Here is an 11,683-nt window from a genome sequence, read left to right as displayed (position 1 = left end):
GTGTCTGTCTGTCTGTCTGTCTGTCTCTCTCTCTCTCTCTCTATTTCTGTCTCTATATATCTGTCTATTTATCTCTAGCTGTCTCTATCACTGTCTCTGTCTCCGTTCGTTTTTTGTTTTTTTAAATCAGTCTCTGTCTTTGCTTCTGTCGCTGTCCTTCGCTGACCCCTTCTCTGTTTCTTTCTCTGGAAATGTCTCTGTCTCTTCCTCCTTATCTGTCTCCGTTTCTGTCTCTTTGCATCTATTTGTCTCTTTCTGTGCTTCTTTCTCCTTGTCCTCTGTCTCTCTCTCCGTTTACCTCTTATTGGTCTCAGTATCTATTTGGGTTTATATATGTGTCTATCTGCGTGTCTGTCTGCCTGTCTCTCTCTCTCTCTCTATATATATATATATATATATCCAGATATAATTGCTTCTCTTCTATTTTAGTATGTTCCTCCATAGCTGTCTCTGCGTCTGTCTCTGTCTCTGTTTCTGTGTCTCTTTATCTGTCTGTCTCTGTCTGTATATCTGTGTGCCTCTCTATGCCTGTCTTTGTTTCTGTCTCCTTGATCTATCTCTCCTCCCTCTCTATCTTTATCTCTATCCATCTGTCTCTGTCTCTGTCTCTGTCTCTGTCTCTATATTTCTTTGTATCTGTATCTGTTTCTATATTTCTTTGTATCTGTCTCTCTTTATACCTCTTTTGTCTGTCTTTGGGTGTATTGTTGTTGTTTTTTATCTTTTTTACCTGTCTCTCTTTGTGGCTGCTTTATTTCTCTTTGGTGTTTGTTTTCTTCTTGCAGCTCTTGTGCTGACTCTTGTTTATGAATAGAGGAGACAGCTGTCTCCTTTTAATTGATTCCTTGCTTGTTTCTATGCATAAAGGAGACAGTTGTCTCACTTCCTCTGCCCTGTGTGTGTTTATTTATATGCGTAAAGGAGACAGTTGTTTGCTTTAATAGATTCTGTGTTTATTAATATATGCATAAAGGAGACAGCTTAATCCTTTAATAGATTCAATGTTTGCTGTTGATGCATAAAAGAGACACCTGTCTCTCTTATCCTCTTCTGCTGCAGCTACCTATCTGTCTCCTTATTTGCTGCAGGCTCTTGCAGATGCTCTGAAAGGAAAGAAGTTATGCGGAGTTGTTCATCCCTATGTTGCTGATGCGCTTTATAACAGACTGCACAACAAACCCAACGAAACATTTGAATATGATGGTAAGTAAGATCTTCTAAGGTTCCTACGAGCTGCAGCAGCAGCAGCAGCAGCAGCAGCAGCAGCAACAGCAACAGCTGCAGCAGCAACAGCAGAAGCAGGAGCAAGCAGTCTTGGTTAAAACACAATACACACCAATTTCTTTACAACTGCCGCTGCAGCCTCTGCAAGTGCGGCAGCACTTGCAGCACTTGCAGCAGCAGCAGCAGCTGCAGCAGCAGCAGCTGCAGCAGCAGCAGCAGCAGCAGCAGCACCAGGGTCTAAATTTGATAATGTTTGGTGTGGGGTTTATGTGCTGCAGTATTTCCGGAGACACGCTTGCAGACTCGCAACCCAACACATTTTAAAAATGTCGCTGTCTTCGTACACCGCGTTGCTCCTATCCCCGGCAGCAACAAAGGGAAAATAGGTGAGGGTGCTTTCAATCAGCAGCAGCAAAGGCAGCAGCAGCAACAGCAGCAGCAGCAACAGCAGCAGCAGCAACAGCAGCAGCAGCAACAGCAGCAGCAGCAACAGCAGCAGCACAGCACCGTTCGGACTGTATGGGGCATACTGTTTGTTGCTTTTGGTAGCGTTTCAATTGACAGTTTTCTTGTGCATTAGTTTGATACATACGTGCTGCTGCTGCTGTTACTTCTGCTATTGCTGCTGCTGCTTCTGCTGCTGCTGCTGTTGCTGCAGCTTGCACGTGGGCCTTCGACATAGACCCAGAGGAATGCAGCGTGAAGGAGCTGCAGCAGCGGCTGGAGCGGCTGATTGTTACTCGTGCTGATCGCATGCGTTTAGTATTTAATGGGTTTACCCTTACTGCAACAAATGCACTGGCAGACTATGATGTTAGAGGAGGAGACAGTCTCTATCTGTACACCATAAAGGACCCGAACGAAACTACTGTCGTATGCTGCAGCAGCAGCAATGAGGGGCTTCATGCTGCTGCTGCGGACTGCACCTGCTGCTGCTGCTGCAGCTGCCAAGGCGTTGCTGCTCCCCATGCTGCTGCTGGCGGCCGCTGCGCCTCTAGTAAACACCGACAACCGGCCCCACAATGTGCTGCTGCTGTTGCCGCTGCTGCTCCTCCTCCTCCTGCTTGCGGCTGCTGCTGCTCCCCAGGCCGCTGCACTGTCTCTCAAACTATCCTTGCAAGGCCTTACCGCTGCCACACGCAGCGCTGTCTCTGCGGCAGCTGCGTCTCTACGGGCTTCTCTCCGTTGCATATGAACTGCAACGATGCAGCAGACAACAGAAGATAGACAAACCCACCTCATCTGCTTTGGCTACTGCTGCTGCTGCTACAGGATTGCAGCAACAGCTGCAGCGAAGCACATAGCAGGTGAATGCGCGAAAATACTAACGCAGCAGCAGCTGAAGCTGTCGCTGCAGCAGCAAAGTCAGTCGGACTGCTGCTTCTAAGTGGGAAGAAGGCAGCTGCTTCGGGATGCGGCTATAGAAGCAACATCAGTAGCAGCAGCAGCAGCAGCACTAGTTGCTGCAGCTGCCCCTTTAGCTTTTCTTGGAAACGCTTTAGTATTGTCTTTCTTTTCTATTCAAAAGCTGTGCGATTCCTCCTTTTGCTGCATATAGAAAAAAAACAGCAACAGGCTGAGATTATCACGCTAGCTAGCTAGCTAGCTAGCTACGTGGCTAGCTAGACGTTGCTGGCAGCTAGCTACACCTTAGGGTTTTAATGAAGAACACATGCGGTGAACACGGCGAAGTGCAGCTGTCTCCAGTGTACATACACCACCTATTTACTATGTGCTGCTGCAGCTGCTGCAGCTACTGCAGTTGCTGCAGCTGCTGCAATTACTGCAGCTACAGTAGCTACTCCAGCTGCTGGGGCTACTGCAGCTGCGTTAAGCAGTGTAGGGGGAGGCTCGGTTAGGTCTAGGGTTTAGGGTTTAGGGTTTAGGGTTTACATTCGCTATCTGGGGCCAGTCGTAACTCGTAAGAAAGAAGAATTGCTTAGAAAAATAATATATAGACTGTCTGTTAGAAAAAAAGATATAAAGTGTTTAGGGGTATTTCTTTTGTTTTGTCAAGCAAACTTTGCTCGGTGCCGGTGTTGATGCCTGTGTGTGCAGCCGCAGCAGATGCATGAGCAGGAGGAGCATCAGCATCAGCAGCAGCAGCAGCAGCAGCAGCGGCAGCAGCAGGTTGGTTTAGCGTTCAGTTCAGTTCTCGTCTTTATCATGAATGGGTATTTCTGGGTAAGCGAAGGGGTCTTCCTTTGCCTCAGGTTTGTTTAAAAGATAAGGATATTCTTTATTAGCATCGGGAACAAATGTAGGAAAAGGCAGCAGCAAATGGCGATTGCGCTGATGATGCGTTTTGCCTCGAGCGTCGCTGATCTTCAGCAGAGACCCCACACCCCCAGGCACACACCCTGCAGCAGCAGCAGCAGCAGGAAACGCAGCAGCAGCAGGAAACACAGCAGTATATACGAGAACTGTAACAGGTATACCGCCAGAACCAGCAGCAGACACAGCAGCAGCAGGTGTAGCAGCAAACAGGTACACTAGCAGCAGCACCATACACACCAGCAGCAACAGCCACAGCAGCAAACGCAGCAGCAGCAACAGGTACACCCTCAGCAGCAGCAGAGGCAGGTGTACCAGCAGCAACAACCACACCAGGAGAAGCAGGTGCAGCAGGAGCAGGAGCAGCATGCATGTATGTTTGCGTTAATATAATATTATATATTATATAATATTATATAATATAATATTTAAATTATATTATTACCTTTTAAAAAGACAAGATTTCTATCGGTTTGAATTCTTAACACCTGACAGTTCACAACTCTCGGGTCGGGGCCCAGGTGTCCCGACATCTTTTTGAATTTCCAAACGACATTTACGGTTTTACTTTGTCCAATGCTTCCGTGAGACCGATGAGCTTTACTCTCTGTTCCGTGGCTAGCGTTTTGTCCTGCAGCAGCAGCAACAGCAGCACCAGCAGAAGGTGCAGCAGAAGGTGCAGCAGAGGGTGCAGCAGCAGAAGGTGCAGCAGAAGGAGCAGCAGGTGAAACGGGTGGGTAGAAGCAGCGGTAGAGGCAGCAGGATACAGTTGAAAACACAACATCAGCAGCAGAAGCAGCAGCAGTAGTAGCATCATCATCAGCAGCAACAGTAGTTGCAACAGCATCATCAGCAGCAACAGTAGCAGCAGCAACAGCATCATCAGAAGCAACAGCACCAACAGCAATAGCAGCATCAATAACACCAACAGCCACAGCAGCATCAATAGCATCAACAGCAGTAACAGCATCAACAGCACCAGCAGCAGCATCAACAGCAGCAGCAGTATCAGCATCTTCAGCAGCACCAGCACCAGCATCAGCATCAACAGCAGCACCAGCAGCATCATCATCAGCAGCAACAGCAACAGCACCAGCACCAGCATCAACAGCATCAGCATCAACAGCAGCACCAGCAGCATCATCATCAGCAGTAACAGCAACAGCACCAGCATCAACAGTAGCACCAGCATCAGCAGCAGCAGCAGCAGCAGCAGCAGCAGCATACCTTTGAACCCCCATTTCTTCATGGGTCCTTGATAGCCTTTTGCTGTCGTCCAGCCGGAGACGAAACACCACTGACCCGGAACGAAATGCAAAACACTCATCTCATGCCCCGGGGGAAGGAGACAGTCAGAAGACACCTGAAAGTGCACAAGTAGATAATTAACATACGCCAAATAACAAATGTCTCTTTAAATAAAAGTAGACAACTATAAATAATAAACGATATATGCAAAAAAATCAATTCGAACCATCTTTCTTGATATACAAGAGGTGAAATAAATATAAAAAAACACAAACTGTCTCCTTTTGTCTCCTAATTTATATTTAATGCTGTGTCTCCTTTTGTCTTAATGACTTCTTTAGGTGTCTCCTTTTGTCTTCTAATTTATATTTAATGCTGTGTCTCCTTTTGTCTCAATGATAGCTCCAAGTGTCTGCCTTTGTCGTAATTATTTCTTCAAGTGTCTCCTTCTGTCTTGCTAATAAATTCGAGTGTCTCCTTTTGTCTTAATAATCAATTCAAGTGTCTCCTTTTGTCTTACTAATAAATTCAAGTGTCTCCTTTTGTCTTAATAATAAATTCGAGTGTCTCCTCACCTTAAACTCTGCAGTGTGTGCCTTTGGCTCGATGCCCATAGACAAGCAGACACCCAAATGAGGACGAGGTGTTCTCGCAGGCGATCGATACCCTGCAAACATAAAAATGCAAATTAATAATATAAATAGAAATAGAGAGATATATAAATATAAATATTAAATATAAATTAGGAATGTAAATAGGATTAGAAATTTGACGCAGCAGCAGATCTAGCAGCTGTAGCAGCGGCAACAGCAGGCCCAGCAGCAGAAGCAGCAGCAGCAGATCTAGCAGCGGATCAAGCAGCAGCAGCAGCAACAGAACTACCATGGGCAGATCTAGCAATAGCAGCATCAGCAGAGGCAACAACAGCATCAGCAGAAACAGTAGTAGCAGCAGCATCTAGAAGCAGCAGATCTAGCAGCAACAGCAGCAGCATCTACCAGCAGCAGATCTAGCAGCAACAAGCAGCAGCATCTAGCAGCAATCAGATATGGCAGTAGCAGATATAGCAGCACCAGATATAGCAGCATCCGATATATCACGATGCGATACAGCAGCAGCAGCAGCACGAGCAGCACGAGCAGCACGAGCAGCAGCAGCAGCACCACGAGCAGCAATAGCTGCACGAGCAGCAGCAGCACGAGCAGCACGAGCAGCAACAGCAGCACGAGCAGCAACAGCAGGAGCAGCATAAAGTATATGTTTCTGACCGATGCCGAGCAGACAAGCTTCATATCCATCAGAAGAGAGAGACTTCTTCTGTAAAATTATGCATCTGTCGATCTGAACAACAGTTACAGCTTCTCGTTCGCCCCAGCCATTCCAAAGGGACATCATTCCTACCTTATATCCCAAGACACCGCAACTGCATGCATTACAAACACCACAAAGAACACTTATATATATATCATTCTAGTAATATATTTGTTGTTGTAAATGTGCTGGTGATGTTATTAGCTTTATAATGATATATATATGTATATGTATATATATAATATAAAAAAATATATATAAATATATATATATATATATAGACATCATTCCTATCTTATACACCAAGAAACTGCAAGAGAAAAGCAAACAAAGAGACTGCAGCAGCAGCAGCAGCAGCAGCAACAGCACCAGCAGCAACACCAGTAGCAACACCAGCAGCAGCAACACCAGCAGCAGCAACACCAGCAGCAGCAGCAGCAACACCAGCAGCAGCAGCAGCAGCAGCAGCAGCTGACCGCCTGCTATTCCAAGCTGGAGTAATTTTCTTTAGGTCAGGGTGCACACAGTCGCTGGGGAATGTGCGGCCTCCTTCTAGTTCTGCTGCAGCAGCAGCAGCAAATGAAGCAGCAGCAGCAGCAGCAGGACCTGCAGCAGCAAACCCTTCATCAGAAACTGCAGCAAGAGCTTCTGCTTTTTGCTGCCCCTTCCGAATTAAACCATCAACCCGAGACACCCAACGGCTGCGGTTGCTGCTGCGGCCCATATGACTCCAGGGGCGGTGGCCTATGGCGCTGCTGCTGCTGCTGCTGCTGCTGCTGCTGCTGCTGCTGCTGAAGAAGCGAACCCGCCGTTGCTGCAAAGTGTTCAACTTGCTGGTGCTGCTGCTACTGATGACGCTGCCGCTGCTGCTGCTGCTGCTTCTGAGGAAGAAGTACGCCCGCTGCTGTTGTAAGGTGTTGATCTTGTCGCTGCTGTTGTTGCTGCTGCTGCTGCTGCCGTTGCTGCTGCGCGGGGAGTCTGGGTACTCCACCGGGAGAAGGCTGCGATTGTTGCTGCGCCAGATGCCCTTGGTGCAGCAGCAGCTGCTGCAGCAGCTGCTGCTGTTGTTGCTGCTGCTGCTGTAACTGAGTGCATTCCATCCCCGGCGAAACGGGAGGCGGTGTGCAGCAGCAACAGCAGCTGCAGCAGCTGCTGCTGCTGCAGATGCTGCTGGCGCAGCTGCTGCTGATTGCAGCATCACTGCGAAGCTAACTCCAAACCCTAAACCCTAAACCCTAAACCCTAGAGGGGCCCCCTCGTGTGTGGGGTGATGGTTAGAGATTTTGCTCTGCTTCCTCTTCAAAACAAAACAAAAAAATATAAAACAATTAATTAAATAAACATCAGGCGTTACTTACTGCAGCAGCAGCAGCAACAGCAACAGCAGCAGCAGCCACATGCAATCTTCTACAGCATGCGTGCCGTACGGGGGCCCCGTAGAGCAGCAGCAGCAGCAGCAGATGCTGCTGCTGCTGCTGCACTCCAGCAAAACACAATTTATGAAATTATCGTTGTAATATTCTTTTCATGTATTGCTGCTGCATCTAAGAAGGAGAAGAGCTGCTGCTTTGACAGAGCCAGCAGACAAGCAGCAGCAGCAGCAGCAGCAAGGCACGCAGCAGCAGCAGATCAAGGTGTATATACACCGTATCCTTTGCTGGCTGTTGCTGCAGCAACTGCATCGGATAGCAGAAGCAACTGGCAGCACAGCAGCAGCATCAACTGCAGCAGCAGCAGGGCGCTCAGCGGCAGTAGGAGTAAGAGCAGCAGTAGCAGCTGCAACAACAGCAGCAGCAGAATACGCAGCAGCAGCTGCAGCAGCAGCTGCTGCTGCTGCGTGCGCAGCAGCATTCACTGCAGCAGCAGCAAAGATCAAAGGAACTCCTAGCAGCAAATTCTCTACTTTCTTCATCGCCACCGTCTGCAGCAGCAAGAAAACCAGCAGCAGCAGCAGCAACAGCAGCAACAGCTGTACGATCAGCAGCAACAACAACAGCTGCATCAGCAGCATCAGCAGCAGCAACGACAGGTGCAGCAACAGCAACAACAACAACAGCTGCAGCAGCAACAACAAGAACAGCTGCAGCAGCAACAACAACAAGAGCTGCATCAGCAGCAACAACAACAGCTGCAGCAGCAGCAGCAGCAATAGCAGCAGCAGCAGCAGCTAATATTCTTTTTTGTCTTGAAGATGTCTCGTTCAACGCCTTTAGTTTATTTGGATATTTCTATCGGCACTCAGCCCGCTGGGCGTTTGGTCTTTAAATTGTTTGCAGATATTACTCCGAAAGCAGCAGAAAACTTCAGGGGGCTCTGTACAGGTAATGCTGCTGCTGCTGCTGCTGCTGTTGCTGCTGCTGTTGCTGCTGCTATTGCTGTTGCTGCTGCTGTTGTTGCTGCTGCTGCTGGTGTTGGTGGTGTTGCTGCTGCTGCTGTTGCTGCTGCTGCTGGTGTTGGTGGTGTTGCTGCTGCTGCTGGTGTTGGTGGTGTTGCTGCTGCTATTGCTGCTGTTGCTGCTGCTGGTGTTGCTGCTGCTGTTGCTGCTGGTGTTTTTACTGCTGCTGCTGCTGCATTTGCTGTTGCTATCATGGTTGCTGTCTCCGCATGCAGTTAGCGTGTTGTAGCTGCTGCTTCTACTCCTGTACTATCCCTACTACTTCTGCTGCTGCTTCTTCTTCTGCTGCTGCTGCTGCTTGTGCTGCAGGAGAGTATGGTTTAAGCAAGGGCTCCGGTAAACCTCTATGCTATCGAGGCTGTTTATTTTTTAGATATGTTTCGGGTGTATTGCTACAAAGCGGAGACTTTATTAACAACGATGGTTCTGCAGGAGAAAGCATCTGGGGCGGCACATTTAATGATGAAAACTTTGCTCGCAGACATGCACAAGCTGGTACCCTAAACCCTTATAAACCCTAAACCCTTATAAACCCTTAGAAACCCTTATAAACTCTTATAAACCCTTATAAACCCTTATAAACCCTTAGAAACCTTTATAAACCCTTAGAAACCTTTAGAAACCCTTAGAAACCTTTAGAAACCCTTAGAAACCCTTAGAAACCCTTAGAAACCCTAAACCGTAAACCCTTGTAAATCCTAAACCCTTTTAAACCCTAAACCTTGAACGATAAACAATAAACAATAAAGTCTAATCCTTGAATAATAAAGCCTATTATATTTGTATTTATATTTATTATGTGTTATATTAATATTATATTGTCCTACATTATATTATATTGTATTATTATTATATTATATTATATTACTATTATATTACATTACATATTATATTACATTACATATTATATTACATCATATTATATTATATTAAAGATATTATACTAGATCGCATTAAATTAAATTAAATATATAATAAAATATAAATTTGTTTGCTGATTTGCTGTTTAGGGTGTCTGAGCATGGCGAACAACGGCCGCAACAGCAACGGCTCTCAGTTTTTTATAACTTTGAAGAAGACACCGCAGTTTGATAATAAACATCAAGTAATAGGGCAGCTAATTGAAGGGATTAACGTCTTAAGAGCTATGCAACAGATCCCTGTACACCCGAACTCACAAACTCCTAGAGTTCCTATTCTTATCACTGGTAATGCTATTATCACCCTAAACCCTAAACCCTAAACCCTAAACCCTAAAGCCTAACCTTTAATTCTAATACCCTAAACCCTAATCCCTAAACCCTAAACCCTAACCTTTAGTTCTAATACCCTAAACCCTAAACCCTAAACCTTTAATTCTAAAATGCTAAACCCTAAACCTTTAATTCCAAACCCTAAACCCCTGCAGGCTGTAATCAACTTAGGGCTTTAGGGTTTAGGGTTTAGGGTTTAGGGTTTGTTTGCTGCAGGTTGCGGTCAGCTGGCTGCTCCTTCTGCTCTTCGTAATGCATCATTAAGCGGCGTCCGATCTCAGCTCGAAACTCTGATGAAAAAGCATGAAAAAGAAATGCAGAAACAAGCAGAAGATGCACGCAAACTTAAAGGTAAGCTGCTGCTGCTGTTGCTGCTGCTGTTGCTGCTGCTGTTGCTGTTGCTGCTGCTGCTGTTGCTGCTGCAGTTGCTGCTGTTGCTCCTGTAGCTGCTGCTGCAGCTGCTGCTTTTTCTGTTGTTGTTTCCATTACTTTTGGTGCTGCTGCTTCTACTCGTGCTTCTACTGCTGCTACTGCTGCTTCTATTGCTGCACCTTTTGCTGCTGCTGCTGCTGCTGCTGCTGCTGCTGCTGCTTAGGGAGTGACGAGGAGTCGGTGAGCAGCAGCAGCGACAGTGAGATGGAAGCCCCGTCGCGTCGCGATAAGAAGAGAAGACTTGAGAGAAAGAGACAGAGATTTTTAGAGAGCAGCACATATGCAGCACAGCAAGCCTTAGAGAAGGTTGCTGCAGGGGGATCTCTTAAGGAGCTGCTGCAGCCAAAAGAAGCAGCAGCAGCAACAGCAGCAGCAGCAGAAGCTCCAGGTGCTGCGTTTCTATATGACGGCGACAGCAGCAGCAGCGATGATGAAACACAGCAGCAGCATCAGAAAAGAGCAGCAGCAGAAGCAGCAGCAATAGACCCTCTAGGCAAGCTATTGATGGATTTGCATGATGATGAAGATTCAGAGACAAACGAAGACAACAGCAGCAGCAGCAGCAGCAGCAGCAGCGGCAAAGCAGCAGCACGTGCTCTGCTTCTGGAGAGGAAGCAAAAGCTGCTGTCTCTTCGTCTCCAACTCAATCAGGGCCGCGCCCTCAACACCAAAGAGGTGAGGCGGACAACTGCAGCAGCAGCAACAGCAGCAGCAACAGCAGCAGCAACAACTGCAGCAGCAGGAAGCAGCACGGAGCAGCAGCAGCAGGCGACCGCAACAGCACCATCCAGCAGTTTATTTTGCTGCTGCTGTTGCGTTTCCAATATAGACTGTGTGTGGTTGCTGCTGCTGCTTCTGCTGCTGCTGCTTCTGCTGCTGCTGCTTCTGCTGCTGCTGTTGCTGCTGTTGCTGCTGCAGGTGTTAGAAGAGAAGAAGCAGTGGCAGATGCCGCAAGCAGCAGCAGCAGCAGCAGCAGCAGCAGCTCGTGATGCGTACAAGCGTTTGCAGGAGGCTCCGATGTATCGGCTGTATCAGGAAGAGAAAGAAGAAGCAGCAGAAGAAGAAGCAGCAGCAGCAGAAGGCAGCAGCAGGTCTACCGCAGCAGCACGAGCAGCACGAGCAGCAGCAGCAGCAGCAGAATCGAGCGACGAAGACGAAGAAGCTGATGGAAGAAGCAGCAGGTCAAGGAGAAGGCATTTAAATGCACAGTCTGTCTTAAATCAAACACTTGCTGCATCAGAAGAAGCACAGCGTTTAAAAAAGAAAAAGTCTAAAACTACTTTCGGCTGGAATGTCTTCAATGTAGATGCGATATACAGAGCACATAAAAAGAGGTCAGTCACATTTATTTATTTATTTATTTATTTTTTATTATCTTTTTATTATTAGTGTTGTCAATTAATTGTAATTCTATCAATCCTTATAAATCTCTCTTTCTCTGTCTCTCTCTCTGTATATATATATATATATATTTTAGGTGTGAATATAAATATAAATATAAATATAAATATAAATATAAATATAAATATAAATATAAATATAAATA

The 11,683-nt window shown here is 46.8% G+C and overlaps 3 protein-coding genes across 3 annotated transcripts; 2 read left to right on the top strand and 1 right to left on the bottom strand.

The window, feature by feature from the left end:
• Positions 1-1,197: 1,197 nt before the first annotated feature.
• Positions 1,198-2,611, top strand: EAH_00039610 (hypothetical protein, conserved; the record flags this gene model as incomplete). Its single annotated transcript, XM_013391930.1, has 4 exons — positions 1,198-1,207; positions 1,503-1,769; positions 1,883-2,063; positions 2,497-2,611. The coding sequence occupies 4 exons, from the start codon at positions 1,198-1,200 to the stop codon at positions 2,609-2,611; spliced, it is 573 nt and encodes a 190-aa protein (XP_013247384.1).
• A 761-nt stretch (positions 2,612-3,372) lies between these two features.
• EAH_00039600 (ribosomal protein L3p, putative) lies at positions 3,373-7,255 on the bottom strand (the record flags this gene model as incomplete). Its single annotated transcript, XM_013391929.1, has 5 exons — positions 3,373-3,584; positions 3,944-4,767; positions 5,322-5,413; positions 6,103-6,169; positions 6,534-7,255. The coding sequence occupies 5 exons, from the start codon at positions 7,253-7,255 to the stop codon at positions 3,373-3,375; spliced, it is 1,917 nt and encodes a 638-aa protein (XP_013247383.1).
• Positions 7,256-8,248: 993 nt separating this feature from the next.
• On the top strand, positions 8,249-11,471 carry EAH_00039590 (peptidyl-prolyl cis-trans isomerase, cyclophylin protein, putative; the record flags this gene model as incomplete). The annotated part of the gene is made up of 6 exons (XM_013391928.1): positions 8,249-8,378; positions 8,762-8,947; positions 9,463-9,660; positions 9,922-10,056; positions 10,301-10,812; positions 11,056-11,471. Coding segments are annotated over 6 exons (1,577 nt in total), but the record flags the coding sequence as incomplete, so codon positions are not given.
• Positions 11,472-11,683: the final 212 nt, after the last annotated feature.

This window comes from Eimeria acervulina, genomic scaffold (assembly GCF_000499425.1).
Source record: "Eimeria acervulina Houghton genomic scaffold, Eah_scaff468, whole genome shotgun sequence".
Classification (NCBI taxonomy): domain Eukaryota; phylum Apicomplexa; class Conoidasida; order Eucoccidiorida; family Eimeriidae; genus Eimeria; species Eimeria acervulina.
Note: the sequence above shows the minus strand (reverse complement) of the source record. Positions and strands in the feature narration are given on the sequence as shown.